The sequence below is a fragment of the Ctenopharyngodon idella genome, chromosome 9 (assembly GCF_019924925.1).
Source record: "Ctenopharyngodon idella isolate HZGC_01 chromosome 9, HZGC01, whole genome shotgun sequence".
NCBI lineage: Eukaryota > Metazoa > Chordata > Actinopteri > Cypriniformes > Xenocyprididae > Ctenopharyngodon > Ctenopharyngodon idella.
Window position 1 is genome coordinate 8,435,693 of NC_067228.1, and position 19,381 is coordinate 8,455,073.

Consider the following 19,381-nt stretch of genomic DNA (forward strand, 5'->3'; position numbering starts at 1 on the left):
TTGATTAAAGGAATAGTTCACCCAAATATGAAAATTGTCAACTTGAACCTGTCAAAGCGCCATTTTTATCCTCGCAAAATGCTATCAGAAGACTTGGAATATAGTGCTTTTATAGTGTATTTTGTCCTATTTGGAGCTCCACAGCCACTATGAACTGTCCTTATATGGAGTGTTCCATGTACAAAATAACAGCTTACAGATTAGGAACAACATGAGAGTGAGTAAATAATGAGAGAATTTTCATTTTTGGGTGAACTAATCCTATAAAACAAGTTCTCATTGAAACATTAGTAAAAGGTCATACATCTGTGAGGATATTGCCGGTCTGGGCTCCTGCACATACAGCTCTGCTGCGCATTCGGCCTCTCCGTATGAGTTACGTGCTACAACCGTATAGAGGCCCTCATCTTCATTACTAACATGAGAGATGATTAACGAGTGCCGTCCTCCTTCTTTCAAGATCCGAATGTCTTCGCTGTCCTCCAGAGGATGATCTGTTGAAGACATGACACACAAATGACCCAACCATCTAGATGTTATTTTTACAGGACTGACACTGGTAGGCACTCAAGGGAATTAGACTCATACCAAAGTGGCTCCAGGTGACCTGAGGAGGCGGTGTCCCGCTGACCTTGCAGTCAAATCGAGCATTACGACCCTCGATGACTTCCAGTACATCCAGCTGACGGGTGAAGAGGGGCTCTATGGAAGCTACGACCTTTAGCTTGGCACTAGAGGTCAGTTCCTCTATAAATTACATGACATATGAAGTGAAACAGACAGTTAAATAAGGATCATGCAATTAGTACAGATCACGTCATAAAACCTTTTGCCAAAAGGGTCATAGCTATAATGTCAGCAACATTTTTATTTACTGGCTGTTTTTTTTTTTTTTTTTTTTTGGCTACTGTGCATTTAAAGGAATAGTTCACTCAAAAATGAACAATTATTATTCACCCTCATGTCATTCCAAACCTGTTTGGCTTTCTTTCTTCTATGGAACACAAATGTTTTGAAAAATGTCTCAGTGTTTATTTTGTCAATGCAATGTTGTTTTTGGACAAAAATAGTTGAAACATTCTTCAAAATATCTTATTTTGTGTTCAGCAGAAGAAAATCAGTCATACAGGTTTTAAACAACATGCGGGCGAGTAAATGATTAATTTTTGGATGAACAATAACTGGAAAACTGGCGCAAAATATCTGTAATAAAAATGAAAGTTAAAAGCAAAAATAACTGTTTTCTATTTGAATGTATTTTAAAATGCATTTAATTCCTGTAATGCAAAGCTGAATTTTCAGCATAATTACTCAGTGTTATGTGTTACATAATCCTTCAGAAATCATTCTAATATGTTGATTTTGTGCTGATGAAATGATTAATATCTTTTTTTTAATTACTGACCCCAAACTTTTGAACGGTAGTTCACTAAATTAACTGCAAAACCAGTTAAAAAGTTGCAAAAAGGTTCTTTAAACAGCAAGACTGCGTTAAAAACCTATATTTAGCGCATAGAAATAATCGGAAAACAACAAAATTGTACAACAACGACTTGAAAAAAATGAAATTACTCATATTAAAAATGGAAAATTGGCACAAAATATCTGTAATAATAATGAAAGTCGCAGCAACTGGGGAAGCCACTCTTGCTCTTTTTTCATAGAGCATAAATGACTTCAGAATGTAATAAATGCTGTCATGTTATCTTGCTTTCAGAGGTGGATGCCTAGTTTTTGGGAATGCAATCGTGTGAGACAGTTCTGGGAGGTAATTATACCGAATCATTTTGATGACGGACTTTGGCTTAGGCATTCCAGAATGACCAAACCAACATTTGAGATGCACATCTTCTGTTGAGGTAAAGTAATGTGGGTTTTTTGTTGCGCATTGAGGGATTTATTCAGTAAGTGTGTTTCATTTATAGTTTACGCATATGTCCTCTTAATGGATAAAAAAAGATCTGCCTCAAGCATTTGTAGAATTTATGCGCATCTTGGCATTTCCACCCAGTGTTTTTTATGCAATATCCCAAAATTTTGCATAAAAAAGTTGGTTGGAAACATAGCTAATGATGTGTTGATATCAAAGTGTACACAAAACCTTTGCAGGCCATTACCAAGCTGCTCACCTTTAGCTGTGCTCAGTTTGCAGGTATATGTTCCACTGTCATCTTCATGTACAGAGTTGAGCAGCAGCCTGCACCTTTTCCCATCAAAGTGCATCTTACAGTTCAACAGAGCTGGCTGGATGAGTTTCCCATCTGACAGCCAATCAACATCTGTGTCCTGCGGGCCGATCACATGACACTCGAACAGGGCAGTTTCTCCTGCTTTCACCATTACGTCCCTCACTGGCCGAATGATGGCCAGGCCTGGCTCTACTGGACAAGCTGGATTAAAAAAAAAACAAAAAAAAAAAACAAGAGGAAATCCAGAGAAGCTTAAAGTGCACAGAGACTTTGAATGTGTTTAATCTGCTGCAGATATAGGAGACGTAGTCTGTTAATAGCTTGTGTTGTACAGCAGAGCAGAAATATTAGATGAATACGCTAATATGTTGTCTGTCAGCATAATCCGTTCATGGCTCAGTCTGGATCAGCTTAAAATTATACCCAGAATTCAAAATTGCCAGATCTGAGACTCTGCAGTTTGGCCTTTTCAGACTCATAAAACTTAAAAGGATCTTAAAATGAATAATATACCAAGGCTATACTAATGCATATTATAACAAGGTTGTCTTTATCTGATCAAAAATACTATAAAAACAGTAATATTGTGAAATGTTATTACAATTAAAAAACTGTTTTCTATTTTAATGCATTTTAAAATGTAAAGCTGAATTTTCAGCATCATTACTCCAGTCTTCAGTGTTACATGATCCTTCAGTAATCATTATAATATGCTAATTTTGTGCTGATGAAAGTAATAATATCTTTTTTTTTATTACTGACCCCAAACTTTTGAACAGTAGTTCACTAAATTAACTGAAAAACCAAAGTTGCAAAACGATGCATTAAACAGCAAATTTATTAAATATTCAAAAGGTGATAATTGGTGTTGGGAAAGCTACTTTGCAAAGCTACAAACTGCTCATAATTGGGGGCAGTTGTGACCTAGTGGTTAGAGAGTCAAACTTGTAACCCGAAGGTTGTGGGTTAGATTCTCAATACCGGCAGGAAAATGTAGGAGGAGGAGTGAATGAACAGCGCTCTCTTCCATCCTCAATAACCACGACTGAAGTGCCCTTGAGCAAGGCACCTAACCCCCAATGATGAACAGTACGACTACTATAGCTGAAGCCCTTACCTTTCACCTCCAGTTTGCCCTCACACTGTTTAGTTCCATACTCGTTGATGATCTTGCAGGTGTAAACTCCAGTGTCTGACTTCTGTGCTGATTTAATTACCATCTCAAAGTTGCCCTCCTCTGTTTCATGGACGATATGCCGTGGACCTGTTTTAATGGTCACTCTGTCTCTTAGCCTGATATGAGGGAAAATGAAAGTTGTCATGTCACAGTCCATCAAGAAATGAATGAACTAATAGTCCATACTGTTTAAATCTATATTATGAATTGTTTAGGTAACACTTTGTTTTGATAGTCCACTTCAGACATTCTACTAACTGTAAATAATTTTTTATTTTAACACTGTAAAATACATGTCACCTAGCAGTCATTAGAGTATAAGTAGACTGTCTGTTTAATATCTGATAACAGTATTTAGATGGTTTCCCAACAGACATTCTACTGACTATAAGTAACTTTGCAAGTACATGTCAACTTATTCTTCAAACCCTAACCTAACAGTCTACTAATAGTCTAATAAGAGTTAGTTGACATGTAGTTGCAAAGTTACCTATAGGTAGTAGAATGTCTAAAGTGGATGAAATAAAGTATATTGTTTAATCTAGATTTATAAAGGTAAAGGTTTAAAGCATAGAACTTACCAATAAAGCATGGGTTTAGGCTGTCCACTCACTCGAACAGACATGGTCACCTCTTGACCCTCTATAACTGTTTGGTCTCCAATAACAACCTGTTATGTTGGTAAATGCACAGATGCTCATTTTTCTTTTGTAAAGATGATATAAACTAAAAATATTAAAAGGCAATTTTACATGCGCAAAAACATCCAGAAAATTCGTCAGCATCTCCAGGTTTTCCAAAAGAGAATAGTCATGTTTTAGTTTATTCTGAATATGTCCACATGATAACATGTGCACATGAATATTCCAATCGCTTTTGAGCATCTAAGCATCTTTTCCGGAATAAAGGCTTAACTACAACATGGATTTTATATGACGTGCATGTAAAAGTGGTCAATGAAATATTCTGAAATGTGACTCTGGACCACAAAACCAGTCAAAAGGGTCAATTTTTTGAAATTGAGATTTATACATCATCTGAAAGCTGAATAAATAAGCTTTCTATTGATATAGGACACTATTTGGTCGAGATACAACTATTTGAAAATCTGGAATCTGAGGGTGCAAAAAAATCAAAATATTGAGAAAATCGCCTTTAAAGTTGTCCAAATGAAGTCCCCAGCAATGCATATCCACTCACAAAAATACATTTTTGATATATTTATGGTAGGAAATTTACAAAATATCTCCATGGAACATGATCTTTACTTAATATCTTTACGATTTTTGGCATAAAAGAAAAATCAATCATTTTGCCCCATACAATGTATTGTTGGGTATTGCTACAAACATGCACGTGCGACTTACGACTGGTTTTGTGGTCCAGGGTCACATATAATATTTTAAAATCTCTGTCTCATTCTCTGTTACCTGAAAGGCTGGAGGCTCCTTGAATCGAGTGTCCACGATCCTCCTCGGCTCAGGTCCCCTGTAGGAGGAGAAATCCATCCCCTCCTCAAGAGGACTGAGGTACTCTTCATCAGATGTGATGGGACTGCTGACATCCATGGGTACACCAAGGTTCCCACGCTGGTCCTGACTGGGCTCTGTGACAAACACCAATGGGATTGGAATGAACTTTACAAGCAATACTTTCAGATTTGCATTTGCGCATCTCCACACCTGGGAAGATTTTTAACGAATATAGTCAACATTCATCTCAATAACACTATAAAATAAAATCTGCAGAACTATATGATTGTTTTTTTGTTTTTTTTTCAAAAACAACATCATCACAGATGTGAAATTCACAGAGAATTACTTTTTGCTTTTGGCTCTGACAGAGAGAAATGGATTAGAAAGGTGAAGGGTGAAAGACATTGGCTGAATACAAACCAGCATTTCTGAAGAGAAAGGATACTGTAATCCCAAATCCAATTTCAGAAAAGTCCAACGACAATGGGAATGCCAGTGCTAGGGACAGATTGCTTTCAAAAACCATCACAAAAACAGAGGATGAAGAATATTTACTCAGAAGAGTGTCTAACAACAAATTTGTTATGCTATAGGAAATTTTGAAGGATTTTCTGTGCCATTCAGATGAATGACATTTAAGACGTTTTGGACAACAACAAATTTGTGTGACTGCTATGACCCTCCAATAATTGTTTTTTTTTTTTCATTATTATTATTATTATTATTTAATTAAAAAAAATTAAAAATTGTTTGGTTGTAAATTTACACGTATGTTTAACTAATCTAGACAGATCACATGAAAACATAATCTGAAAACAGAACACCTTATGTAAACAAAATATGCTTGTGTACACTTAAAATGTTGACAAAACTTTCAGCAGATCAACTCATTCAGAATTCAAATTATTGATGACTTGTCTTGTATTAATACTACCTGCCAAGTAGGATGTAGGTTCATGGCTGTGATGTAAACTAAATCCGGTTGCACTTTATTTTACAGTACGTGAACTTACATGTACTTACAGTGTACTAACCTAAGAAAGTACTGGGTAATATAAGGTAACTACATGGGTTAAGGTTAGGTTTAGCGGTAGGTTCAGGGTTATTACATAGTTATTACCCAGTTATTGCAATTATTATAATAAGTACATAGTATGTACATGGGGAACAGCACTGTAAGATAAAGTGCTACCCTAAATGCTATGGGCTACCCTGTAAATCTTCTGTAAGTCCTATTTCAACTTCCCGTTTTAACAGGGAAAGAAAAAAAGAGCTTGCCAAGCCATTTCATAGTGTCTTTAAGTTGCATCCATTCAATCTAAAACTAAACTGCTGATGTTGATTTACAAATGGACATACAGAAATAAGCTACAGAACGGAGAGTCATTCCTTAAGTGAGATACATGTGTAAACACTTGAAACCATTTGCCATGAGAGGCCTGAAGCAAAGCTGTGCAGTGAGACTCGGCAATGCATGTACCAGGAGAAAAAATAGACACCATGTCTCTTCTTACAACAGCTTAGAGCATATACATTACCGTGAACTCGGGTATGATTCTAATTTCAAAGCGGTAACATTTTTAAGAACACCATCGGCTTAAAGACAGTGATTCATTTCACTGTACTCTAAAGAAAAAAAAACTTTTAAAACAAACAGGTTATCCAAAAATAGCTTAACAAAAAAATAGGAACGGATCATCAAACTCTGTAATATTGTACTATTCTCTGGAAATCCACCTTACAAGTTCTTGAGCACAAACCTACCTGGCCCTGCTCCTTCAGCCAGACCTCGGCCATGTACTGAGCCGACACCGCTGGCACCAGCGCATGTTCAGTCCCAACAGTATATGTGGTAATATGTCAGCACCTTAGTGAATGGCCCAAGATTTCAGCTGGTAATCTGGTGTAGACACTATGTCTTCCGTACCCTCCCTTGCTCTTTCTCTCCGGCTCTCTCGCTTTCAATAAGACACTACCTCTCAGATTTACATCAGCACAAACAGATGCAGATGTCCTCCCTTTTTTCCATTCAAGTCAAAGGAACTGCCATAAAATACTTCTCATAGCAACCATCCTATTTATATGCCTCTTACAAACTCTCTCACTTCTGCTGTAGCTCAGCAAACCTAAGGTTTCATGAGCTGTAAAGAAAATGACTTTCATGCAGGTCTTTTATCTGTCAATAAAAGGGTTCTTGATATCTCAAGAACAACTGTCTAGCTGTAGTGTTACTGTGCAAAAAAAAAGGCCTACTTGTTAATGGCAGGTTTTAACAACATGCTGTCAATGAAGTAATACAAGGTTCCACTATATATGAGATTATTAAGAGATCGTTTCATGGCGGAAGGAGTGCTAAAAATACCCCTGGTATTCACCGCCCTAATAAGGCAAAGCTTCTCTTTCTCTTTCTAACCATTAGAACAAACGAGGGTGTGCACTAGAAGAGTATTAGTATAGGCTATGTACTCAGACATCTCCATCAGACTCTGCAATGATTCCTGGAGAATTTTTGTGAAATATTAAGAATTTAAATTTTGTTAAATAAAACCTAATGTTAATCATTACCAGAAAGAAAAAAGAAAAATCACTAAATAAAATAAAATGATTTGTCTTCGGCTTCACCATGCAATTTAAATAACACAACAACAACATAAAAACAGTAGGACAAAAAAAAAAAAAAAAAAATCATAAAACAATAAACACCTAAAAATGTAAACATTAACCTTACTGTATACTTCACCACACAAAAACATAAATACATTCTCATATGTATTTACATACAGGACTTCACATTATCACCTGCCAACCCACCAAATGCGGGCTGAATTTTATATATAATATATATATTATTCAACTGTAGCATTTTAAAAAGGCATCTGAAATAATAAACTAAGTGCAATGTAGTGTTGTCAAAAATACCTATTTTTCGATACATATCGATCTGAAATGCTTCCAGTACTCATTTTCCGCAGAATAGATAGGCTACACGATACAGAAAGCCACACAAAGCCGCCTCCCCTCACTCACTCCTTTCATTTCCTCCGGATGAATATTGTTTGTGTTACAGGGCTTGAATTTCAGCTTGGGATTGTGAGTATTTGTGCATAATTTTACTCATTCCCGCAGATTTTGTGCTAACACCCAAATTGTGCGGACATAAAGCTGCCTCTCAGTACTAAATTGAGTTCTTTTTCACTGCTTATTGCACTTAAACAGTCAAATACACACAAAATAATGTCAAAATGCTGGTCTTGGCGAGTATTTATGTAAACACAGTCAGTTATGTTTTAAGTGAACTTAAACAGTTGAGAACGAAAACGCATGTGTAATGGATCTGTGAATCAGGTCTTAAAGTCTGTGTCAAGTCAATTCTGAGAATTGTTTCTAAACCCATTTTAAATGTTACACATGTGTTGCTGAAACACATTACAAAGACTGTAAACTATGTAGTACTGAATTGTGGAGTTAGACCGTTAAACAGTTTTTTACCAATTCTGTGTTCAAGATTTTTTGGGCGGGGCTAAACGGTGGCTCGATGACGCACTGGAGCCACAGAGCATCGCCCCAACACTATAATAACTACATATAAAATAAAATAAAACACACACACTCAGAAATAATAATAATAACACTAGCACAAAATAAAATAAAATAAAACACAAAACAAAATAAAAATAACACTAGCAAATAAAAGCAACTTCCACTTGTCAAACAAAGCAACTGAAAAAAAGTAATTAGTAGCTATAGCGTATGTGCTTCCATCTTTTTTTCCAATTATGAGGCCAGCACGCAGTTAAACAATTCATATGTTCAATTTAACCTCTGGGTTGCTATGGTAACTATCCAGGCGGAACCACAGTGGGAGAACAAGGGAGATCTCAAGGAGAGAAGGAGAGAGCAAAAAAGCACAAAGAAAATGATAGAGGAGGCAAAACAGAGGCACTGTGAAACCAAACAGAGAGATCACGAGAGAGAGCTGTTGGCAAGGAAAAATGTTTTATGGTTAATTTAATGACTATTTTGCTTTAGGGGGGATTTAAACACCAACACGAAGATGCTAACCCCTACCCTGCAGGGCTGCATGTTGACGGAGTGACTCACCGCCTTTGATCCTACATAGATATCTGAAGGTATTGAAATTCACTCCTCTAAAATCCCATACGTTACCCTTCAAACTCCCACATCCTCAACTCTGGTTGGAAACACAATATGCTCATCCTTGCTGCTCAAAAAGTATATACTCAAAATATTTACTTGGAACCTTTCTCTGCAAAACCAAATATCAAGCTTAAGGCAAATAATATGTTTAAAATGATCTGATACTTCTGATTTGATACTAGACATGAAAATGAGGAAACCTAATAGCTCTCTTCTAAAAAGATGAAGGGGGCACATTCAGCAATATACTGTAATGAAGAAACCTGAATTCCTTCATTTTAGTTGAGATTGGCAACAACAAGTGATGGCAACCACTGGCAATTGCCACAATCCTAAGCAGAGCTCAGCTCTTTGCAAATAAAAACCAACACGAAGAACAATGGGAGAGATCTGTCACCTGATACAGAGTAGGGATGCCTAGTAGCAATCAACAGCATAGCAACTTGCTGCCAGTGTTAAGGAACATCTTGAACATAAAACACTCACCTGATTTGATGAAAAGAGTAGCGCTGCTGGACACCTCGCCCACCTCATTGGTAGCGGTAACTGTATATGTTCCTGCATCACTTGGCTTAGTCCATTTGATGAGCAACGAGTGCCTTTCTCCCTCTACCTTTACAACATGAGTTGGGCTGTTCTTGATCTCAATGTTGTCTCTCTTCCATGTAACTGTACATAAAAAACATTTCTTTGTTGTTATATCCCTCCAGTAGCAAAATCATAAATACTAGAAAGTACAGTCTTATTCCTGAGACACCCTGGAATTAACTCAAAAGAAGCCTGTTCAAGTGTTGCTGTCTAAACATTTAGAACTGATAGTACTGTTGAGCTGACAACTTGCAAGCTGTAGCCTTCACAGATTGCACTTTTGAGTTAATGATTCAGAGTCAACAGGGACTACACCATGGCTGCCTCCCAGTGATGCTCATGTATTGCAGTTTCAAGTCAGCTATGCAAGATGCTAAAGGTTCTGTTTGAAGTTATTACGGCGGCAATAAAGTACTTACCTTCAGGGAGAGGGGTGCCGCTGATGATGCACTTTAAAAGGACCTCTGTTCCAGTGGAGGCCACAGTGTCCTGAAGTGGAAACTCAAATACAGGAGCCTCTAAAGGATCCTCTCCTGCAGACACATACGAGTCGTCCGAAGATTCTATAATAGCAAAAGAGATATGTCAAACCTTTATATGTCAAATTCATCAAATATAATATCCAACTTGGATATTACAAACTCAAAGATTTGCATCCCACTGGATATGCCTTAACTTACCTAATTCAGGGGACATTGGTCTTTGTCTGCGTCCTCTTCCTCTGCTTCTTTGGGGTTTTTCATCTTTACCAGTGCCACTTTTCACAGCCTTTTCAGACTTTGCTGCAGGTATATCCGTCTCCATTGGCTCATCTTCAACAATAATTTTAGGTATGGTGAGCTTTGGTGCCGATGGAAGAGGAGTCACATCCAGCTCCATCTTTTCCTCAGATGAGGAAGATGAGGAAACTCTTGGAGGTTTGGGGGGAGCTTGGAAAGGGCATTCTTGAATGGCTACAGTTTCTCCTTGCACCAGAGGACTTTCAGGCCTTCTTTCCAGTTTTCTTAGTGTGACCTCTATTGGAGTCTTCCTATGCATGGACTCATCGTCTGGTTGAGGAACTTCCTGAACACGAACAACCCGTTTTACCAGTGGACTTGCAGGTCTTGGTTCCACTTTGCGTAATGTCATCTCCAAAACATTTCTGGATGGAGATTCAGCTCTTCCTCGAGAGCGCTCTTCAGCCATGGCAGTTATCTCTACAGTTGGAGACCTTCGCGGACTATCCCTGCTTGGGCTTGGGCCACGAAGTCTTGGAGATCTTTGTCCGGGTAAATCAGAGAGTGACACTGCCTCTGGAGGGGATGGTTCATGTCCAAATGTGCTTACCATCTTGGTAGATGGGACAAGCCGATCACTTTCAACTTTTTCCAGTGGTTGCTGTGCCAGCTGATCTTTTCGTCTGCGAGACGGTGATTTCGGAGGTGAACGTTCTTTGGCTTGCTCTCTCTCTCTCATCTCTTGCTCTCTCTGAGCGCGCTCTCTATCCTGCAGCTTTTGAAGAACCTGAGGTGGGATAGGCTCTAACTTCCCTACAGGCTGCCTGCTCCTGGGAAAAGTAGAGAGCTGCTCTGTTGAGAAGGATTTCTTCATATGTGGTTTACCGACAAGTTTTTTGATGCGCTGGAGCTCCTCTGTGAACTTGTTCTCAATGTCCTGCACCTTCTGGGTGTAACGGGGTCTGTCCTCCAGGGAAGCAGCCCGTTGTCTGAACATAGTCCTTCTCTGGGCTGCATCTGCCTTCAGAGCCTCACGAAGGTCTTCTTTGGAGCTCTCCCTCGAGATCCCCAACCGGCTCCCTCCTTCATCAGAGTCAATAGATGAGGCTCTATTAAATCCAGCCCAAGAACGTCCGGATATAGATCCCTCGGGGTTATCAATACTTCTTCTGCGCTCTTCAAAGACTCTCACCTTCTCAAAGATCTTGGAGCTAGCTCTGGTCAGTTTTGGTGAGGGCCGAGGTGTAAGTTCCTTACGGGAATACTCGCTGACGGGGGTTTGGGGTCGAGAGTCTTGAGCACTACTCTGAGACATGCCTGAGGATTTGGGTTGCTTAATCTTCTCCTCAAACTCTCCTGGTACCGTGTCTTGATATTCAGTTGGTACGACAACTTTCTTGCGTGGGGCTAGGGGTGTGGCAGGGGCCGAACCAGAACGGCTGAGCAAAGGAGAGGCAGTAGAGCGGCCAATTTTGGGGGAAGGGGGTGGTAGGACTTGAGGGGGAGATTCCCTCAAAACTTCTTCAGATGGGCTCCTAAAAGAAGGTGTTTGAGGGAAATGTTCTGTTAGAGTATGGGGTTATGCAAGGGGTGAGCCCAACTGTTTGGATGAGGACTTTGGAAGAGGGGCCAGAGAGGCTAATTTCTCTGATGTGGGATCTTAAATGGGACTGTCTGCATGTGTTTGTGCGCACATTAATTGTCTATTTCTGTTAATGTCTTAGTTTGAGAGAAATAATTTGCTTTTTTTTTTTTAAATAAGGAGGAAGCAGTGATGCGAACCCTCATAATTTTCAAATTTCAGGAGAGATAATAAAACAAAATCAAAAATGATTATGAGCTTCTGTTAATTGATAAATTGAAATATAAAAATAATGTGAGGGGATGTTCAGAGCATGAATAAAACATATTCCATTAATCTCGGAGTGACAGTCAAGACCAGATTAAATGTAAAATCTATACCTATAAGACTAAGAAATCTGAATCCTACCTTAAAACAAATTTTAATTTATTTGTCTTATAGTTTACAACACAACTGAATGCGCAAAAAGAATGTAATATTAGCACATGGCAGATTAAATTGTGCCTACCAGCCTATACCTTCCAAAATCACTGGGCTAGACCACCACACATCACTGGATATCTACAGGAATAAGTCAAGAGTCACTTGCCAGTGCTAGGAAGGAAGAGTAAAACAAGAATTAGAGCAGGCACATAACTATTAAATGTTGAATCATCAAGAATACGGCTAAAAGGGGTCTAATTCAAAATGGCTGTGCACTAGAAAATGTCTGAAGAGCAGTAAAACATAAAAATCTTTCTTGTTTACACAGCACAGACCAAAATACGATAACCTTGCAGAGCTGATACAGCTAAAAGTACTGTAAATCTAACAAGTGTAGCTTCCTTCCCATCCGGCAGTTTGACAAACTTATTCTTATATTGTATATCCAGTGCACTACAATGTGTGAACATCTCCCATGCAGCATCAAAATCATGCGAAAACAAAACACAAGTTTGGTTAAAACAGAGGGATGATCCTTAGAAATGTGTGACGTTAGTAAAGTATGACAAAATCAGCAACTGGCAACAGCAGTTCTAGATGGTTCACTAAATAATTTCCAAATTTATCTACACATGAAAATACAGTCTGTTGTATTTTTTTGTTTTACTTGAGGGAATAATACTCAACACATCACAGTGTTTTAGACTGCACTTTATTTGAGATCATTACCATTGAAACACTGATATTTAATGTGACATTTTTTTTGTACAGAGCATCTCAATCTGAGAGTTCTTACAAGATCTATGCCCTCCTATCTTTGCAAGTCAAGGCATCATGTGCATGCAAGCAAGAATTCATGCTATGCAGTTCACCGAAAACAGCATGCACAAAAAACCAGGGGGAAACCGAAGGGGTCGATGATACCTAACACAAACAAAGTGATGCAAGCATGTTTTTAATGCAAACTTTGTTCAGCTTCAATTTTGCATCAACTGCTGTGCGAGTAGGAAACTAAAAGAATTTGCATATGGACAATGGGGGTCAAAGGAAAGTATGAACTAAATGAAAATAAATCTAGATGAATGAAAAGGCAATAACGGTGCGTGAGGAAGGAGCTGTATTATGATTAACTAAATTCAAACTATTTTTCTCACAACCTGCAACCTCTCAATATTTTGAGCTACATTATTAGTTTATTATTAGCAGACTGAAATTCTTTGAAAGAGTAATGCTAGATATAACTGTTCATATTACAGCTTATAAACCTTAATTCTACCATTACTTTTATTATGATGCAAAGTAAAATGGTAATGTTTTAGTGACATTAAAACAGAATGAGTGTACAGGCAATGGAAGATGCATCACCTTAGCTTACTCAGCAATTACTATTTTGGAGTTTAAATGCTTTGTTTTCAGATATAACGGTTTGGCCTACAGCAGCACTTCTACAATCTATTCTTAGACTCCTTTAGCAGCTCCTGAAAAATGTTGACCTGCACAAAAGGTCATTGTGCTCTCAGCATCTCAGTTTGTACATGATGTGACACAGATCTGACAGATTATAAGTTGGCTGCTTTAAAGGCCAGGTCATTACCTGACAGTGCCCTGCACCTGCCCTCTCTTAGACAGAGCCATGACTTTCTTTAAGGTTATTTAAGTGTTAGGCACGAACAGGAACAGCCCATCATTACCAATAGATCTCTGTTCAACACATTCATGATACAAATGAGCAGCAAATCAAAAGCAGAACCAAACAACGGGGTGGAAAACAGAAACTAATGGACAAACAGCGGGTTTGAAAATATGCAAAGCTCGGTACTGTTCAATGCTAAACAGAGTGGAATGAAATTTGAAAATTTGGTTTATAATAGATTAAGAAAACTAAAATTTCAAGGAGAGTTTGAGTTATATTTGGTGTTAAGAGTGTTACAGTCAACCCTGGCTCAAACATGGATGAAGAAGAGTGCTACGGACGGATGAATGACACAGAAGATACAATCAGAAGCCCTCTTTTCTTTTCTAACGATACCTACACTTATACATTCTAACCAGCACCCAAAACAAATCTCGTCAAATATCAAATGTGAGTAGATACTGGCTTTTGTCCAATAACTAACAACACAAAACACGGTTTGCAATTCAAATCCAAGACATACAACCAACTACATAAAAAAACACCCGTCACGGCTTTTACAATCAGAAGTTTATCAAGAATGAAGAGTTTTTTTTTCCAGATTGTGAAATATTCCTTGTATTAAGCCACCAAAATGGAAATATGAGGAACAAAATTATGATTTTTTGTGACAGGTTCAGAGATACTGAGACTGGTTCATCTGGAGTAATAAATCAGTGAAAAACAGCTAAAAAAATTTAACAACAGTTTTGTAATAAAAATAACGCACAATACATTTTTGCGGCAATAAATCTATAATATTTTCAGGAATATTTAAGGTGAATTTTGAACCCTTGTCAAGCCACCAGAGCAAAAAATGACTTGATCATGAAATCAAATCACTGAGATGAACATAATTTAAAGTTATATCTATGACTATGTGAAATGAATATGAGCATCCACTTAAGTTGTTTAGTGTCATTTTGATGAAGCTCTCCAAAAATGAAATAATGCATATATATATTTAAAAAAAAAAAAACTTTTGCTGTGCTGCCACTTGCGAATGAGTCACATATAACTGTAAGGCTTTTGGCAGCTCACACTCTGTGGGCTGAGCTGAATCTCATCCAAACACAGAGAGCCCACTCACTGTATCTTCTGTCATTCCTGTGGTGATGTAAGCTGCCTCGTGGGGCCACCACAACACATGGCTCAGATACCAAGAGAGAAAGAAGAGGAATTATAGCCTGGGTCTTGTTCTCAGTCCCCACCCATCTTTAGCACTTACAGGGGACACCATGTTAGAGCAAGGGTCTCTTGTGACTCTGTGATGGGGAATGTGGTTGTTTATCTATTGATGAGGGATCTTTTTATATCTGTGTTTTGGTCTGCTTATTGTGGGCTGTGGCTGATTGCGGTTTATTTTAGCTTGGGAAGGTTTACTTACAGGGGTACAGAAAAAGTCCTTCCTCTATAAAGACTGAACGTGCTACCATAGTAATCGCTAGCTAAAGACACACTTTCCTCAGACCCCCACACCGGTCGGGATAGATTGGCGCGTGACGCTCGAATCAGAGGCTCGACCCCTAGGTGCCTGATCTGGGTGCCCGTCGGCTCCCGGCTGTTGGCTTGCCTGGCTGATTGTGGCCCCGGAGCTCTTGATCCCAGGGCTAGAGCTTCTTTCTCCAACACTGTGGTCTCACCGGCGGTGGCCCAGCGATCGCTCGCATCTGGGGCGACATCCATCATTCTCTCACCTGCGGGAGAGCCAAAACGGGAACAAACAGAGGAAATTTAATTTCAGGCAGGATACTCGACGTCCTAGTGTTCACAAGTCATGGGCGAATTCATCCACATGACCAAAAAAATGCAAACAACAGAAATTACTTTCTTTCAATTACACTTTTTTTCCCTTTCGCTAACATTTTCTTTAACATTTCTTTCGCTAACATTTTCATTTCTACTTGAAACTACATAAAATGCACAAAAAAGTAAAAAATGTATTAAACTGGTCATATCATGAGAAAAAAAAAGTTCCTCGATCTTTAGAAATAATATAGTTCATTGTACCAGAAAAGCACACTTTAAAAGGTGCAATGTGTAAATTTTAGCGGCATCTAGTGGTGAGGTTGCGAACTGCAACCAATGGCAGCTCATCCCTCCCTTTCGAAGCAAAATAGAGAAGCTATGGTGGCCGTCTGGCCGACACAAGTCAGATGTCGTTGTCTGTGACAGCAGAGAGTACGTTAGCCAGTCAAGCAACGAGGTTTCTTCTTACTTCTAACAAAGAACGGTCTCTGCTTCTGATAAAACAGATGACTACTGCTACTATTTCTTCGTGCGTATTCAACGTAGTGACGATGCAAGCTGCCTCTAAAAACACAAACGATTTAGAAGAAGAACAACATAGTGATGAAACGCGCTCTGTAGAGTGTTTGTCCATTTAGGGCTGCTGTAGAAACATGCCAGCGCAAAATGACGACTTTACACGGAGGGGGGACTAGCTGTGTATGTAGATATAAATGGCTTATTCTAAGGTAATAAAAACATAACGGTTCATTATGTAACGTCTTTATACACCACTGAAAATATAGTTATGTATATTATATTGCATTTCTATCAATAGATTCTTCCAAACTTTACACATTGCACCTTTAACTTTAAAAACTAAAAACATGCTTTGCAAACAATAAAAGACTGTTTATTGAAATCAAGCTGCAAAAATTAAAAATGTAAATTTTTAAAATTTATCATTTTAAAATTCTCCTATTTCTGATGTCAAAAAACTCAAAACTTTTAAAGTTTTTAAATCTATATTGGACTCGATACAGCAAACTCATGTGTGAACGATTTTTCTCTTTTTACTTGCAAATGAGCATTTACATAAAAGTCTTAGAACGCTAGATAGATACAACTATAGATAGATATAACGAACGAACGAACAAATGATAGATAGATAGATAGATAGATAGATAGATAGATAGATAGATAGATAGATCTATATACAGTTTGTTACACCTAGTACTAGTGGATAATGTAAGTGGATTACATGAGCATGCATTCAGAGGTGTGAAGAATAAAGCCCAGGTGAAGCCTTTCAGCTGCAAGCTGTGTTGAAGCAAAGTCCCAGCTGATGCCTTCAGAGCCAGTGTGATTCACAGTGACTGAACGGATTAGACTGCAGTCAGGAAGCATCCATCAAAATCAATGACAATGGGCCTCCGCCCACCTCTCTACGCCTACCATAACAGATCAAATCAATCACTTATTCCAATACGGAAATCATACGCTCCACCAAATCCTGACACATTTATTCCTCCAGTATCTCTTTGTTGGTGAAATTGTTGACTTTCATTTTGTAGAAAGGCTTTGGATCTTATAACTGTATGTTATGCGCTGTGAAGACAAAAAGCATCATTCATAACAGCACTAATGACAAACAGGCAATTTACAGTGCAATTCAAGCTCCATTGCTTGTGGTGCACTTCTCTAAAATCTATCTTTGTTGAAAGCTGCGTTGTACACAAGATAAATGAATTTCAATGTTAGATGCTGAGATCAAAATGGATATTTATATTTAGGGCATGCTGTTCTCACACTTCTCATTTCTAAGCTGAAATCACACATCAAATAAATATCACTCTATTCTTCTCTTCTAATTTTCAGTCCCCTCTCGTGATGATGAAAGAAATGGAAATATTGTCCACCCAGTCTGTAAGTGTCTCAAATACACTCCTATCCACTTTCCCCAAGGGATAATGGGAAGGCTTTTGTCATAATACATACTGACAACTGAGAGTTCAATTGCCTAGACTCCGCAAAGGGAGTAAATAGAATCAAGAGAACAGGACTCAGAATTGTGTCTTTGTAAAACATCCATGCTTTTCCTCTGTTTAAAGACAATCTATATTCATTAATATCATCAAGATTTTTTTGTTAGACACAAAAATAGAAAAAAGGGTCTAATGAGGCAAAGTACACATGCTCACATGCAAAAATCAACCATGTTCGGCCTCCAACAAAGAATATGTGTGAGTAACACCTTAAAGTTCACTTTGAAATGAAAATTAGCCCAAGTTTTACTCACCTTCAAGCCATCCTAGGTGTATATGACTTTCTTCTTTCTGATGAACATAATTGCAGAAATATTAATAAATATCCTGAGGCATCCAAGCGTTATAATGGCAGTGATAGGGATCAATGAGTATGAGCTCAACGTACGCAGAAAGTGTAAAACTCTTGCAGTTCACAAAGCTTATGCTACGTCCTATGCCCTCCCTATTCAACTTAGGGAAAAAGTGTAACTGACGTGACTCCAGTTTACACTTTCTTTGTAACTTCAATACGGAAGGCGGTCTGGCGGAAGCTACGTATTTTACTTAATAACTTGTTTAAATATGGATATTTTTTTACACAAATGCATCGCTTCGCTTCAGAAGGCCTTTATTAACCCCCCGGAGCCATGTGGAGCACATATTTATGATGGATGGATGTGGATGGAGACACTTTCTTTAGATCATACTCATTGGCCCCTATCACTGCCATTACAAAGCTCGGATGCGTCAGGATATGTATTAATATTTCTGCGATTGTTCATCAGAAAGAAGAACGTCATATACACCTAGGATGGCTTGAGGGTGAGTAAAGCTTGGGCTAATTTTCATTTCAAAGTGAACTAATCCTTTAAATCAGACGACATGCATGCAATGTGATCTCATTAGTATTCATATTTTTTCATACTTAAAGTGTGGTTCAAGCACACATATGTTTTCGTACATTTGGATAGTCACTAAATGTACAATACCAGCTTATTGACAGCACTTGCATGTCTAAAGTTAAACATGTTTATATTGTACATTTCAGTTCTATCAACATACAAAAATTAAAGTATGCACTTTACATCTGAATATCTGCGAATATGAACAAGATTGCTTTAGTACATTACTTAATTTATGTAAATAAAATTTAAAAACATTTCAGTAAAACGGTAAAGATAAATTATGACCATTTTGATTACTAACATAATCGGACCAAATAATAAAAAGAATAAATTCTATATAATGAATAAATACAATTGTAATAGTTGTTTGATTTGCGGCTTGCTGTTGATGTGTGAGCTTCTGTTTGCTGGTACCTCTTTATTTACACTCCTCTGAGCACCTGTCTTATCAGATCTGTGATAAGAAATGCCTAGAGATTTACCATAATGTGTGATTTATAACTGAGTGAACTGACAGTGCTAAAAACATCTGAAATAAGCATAATGTGTGATTTAGGTCACCTTAATGTCAACTTACTATATGTAACTAAAGCTAATATTGCAATAACATTTTCAGAATAATCAATACTATCAAATATCAGAGACAAACAAGTATTTTTTGGTAATACTCTATTTTAGGGTCTTTAACTAGTTGCTTATTAGCATGCATATTATTAGAATATTGGCTGTTTATTAGTA

The 19,381-nt window shown here is 37.9% G+C and overlaps 1 protein-coding gene across 9 annotated transcripts in view; it reads right to left on the minus strand.

Moving 5' to 3' along the window:
• Positions 1-19,381, minus strand: part of spegb (striated muscle enriched protein kinase b) — an 85,191-nt gene that overhangs the window by 27,908 nt on the left and 37,902 nt on the right. For all 9 annotated transcript variants that reach the window (XM_051905999.1, XM_051905993.1, XM_051905996.1 and 6 more), the window contains 10 exons: positions 15,557-15,680; positions 10,268-11,841; positions 10,007-10,150; positions 9,486-9,668; positions 4,797-4,972; positions 3,948-4,036; positions 3,307-3,482; positions 2,130-2,390; positions 589-747; positions 305-494 (listed from right to left, as the gene is read on the minus strand). In XM_051905999.1, coding sequence (XP_051761959.1) covers positions 305-494; positions 589-747; positions 2,130-2,390; positions 3,307-3,482; positions 3,948-4,036; positions 4,797-4,972; positions 9,486-9,668; positions 10,007-10,150; positions 10,268-11,841; positions 15,557-15,672 — 3,068 coding nt within the window. In that variant the 5' untranslated portion in view covers positions 15,673-15,680. The remainder of the gene's footprint in view (positions 1-304; positions 495-588; positions 748-2,129; positions 2,391-3,306; positions 3,483-3,947; positions 4,037-4,796; positions 4,973-9,485; positions 9,669-10,006; positions 10,151-10,267; positions 11,842-15,556; positions 15,681-19,381) is intronic.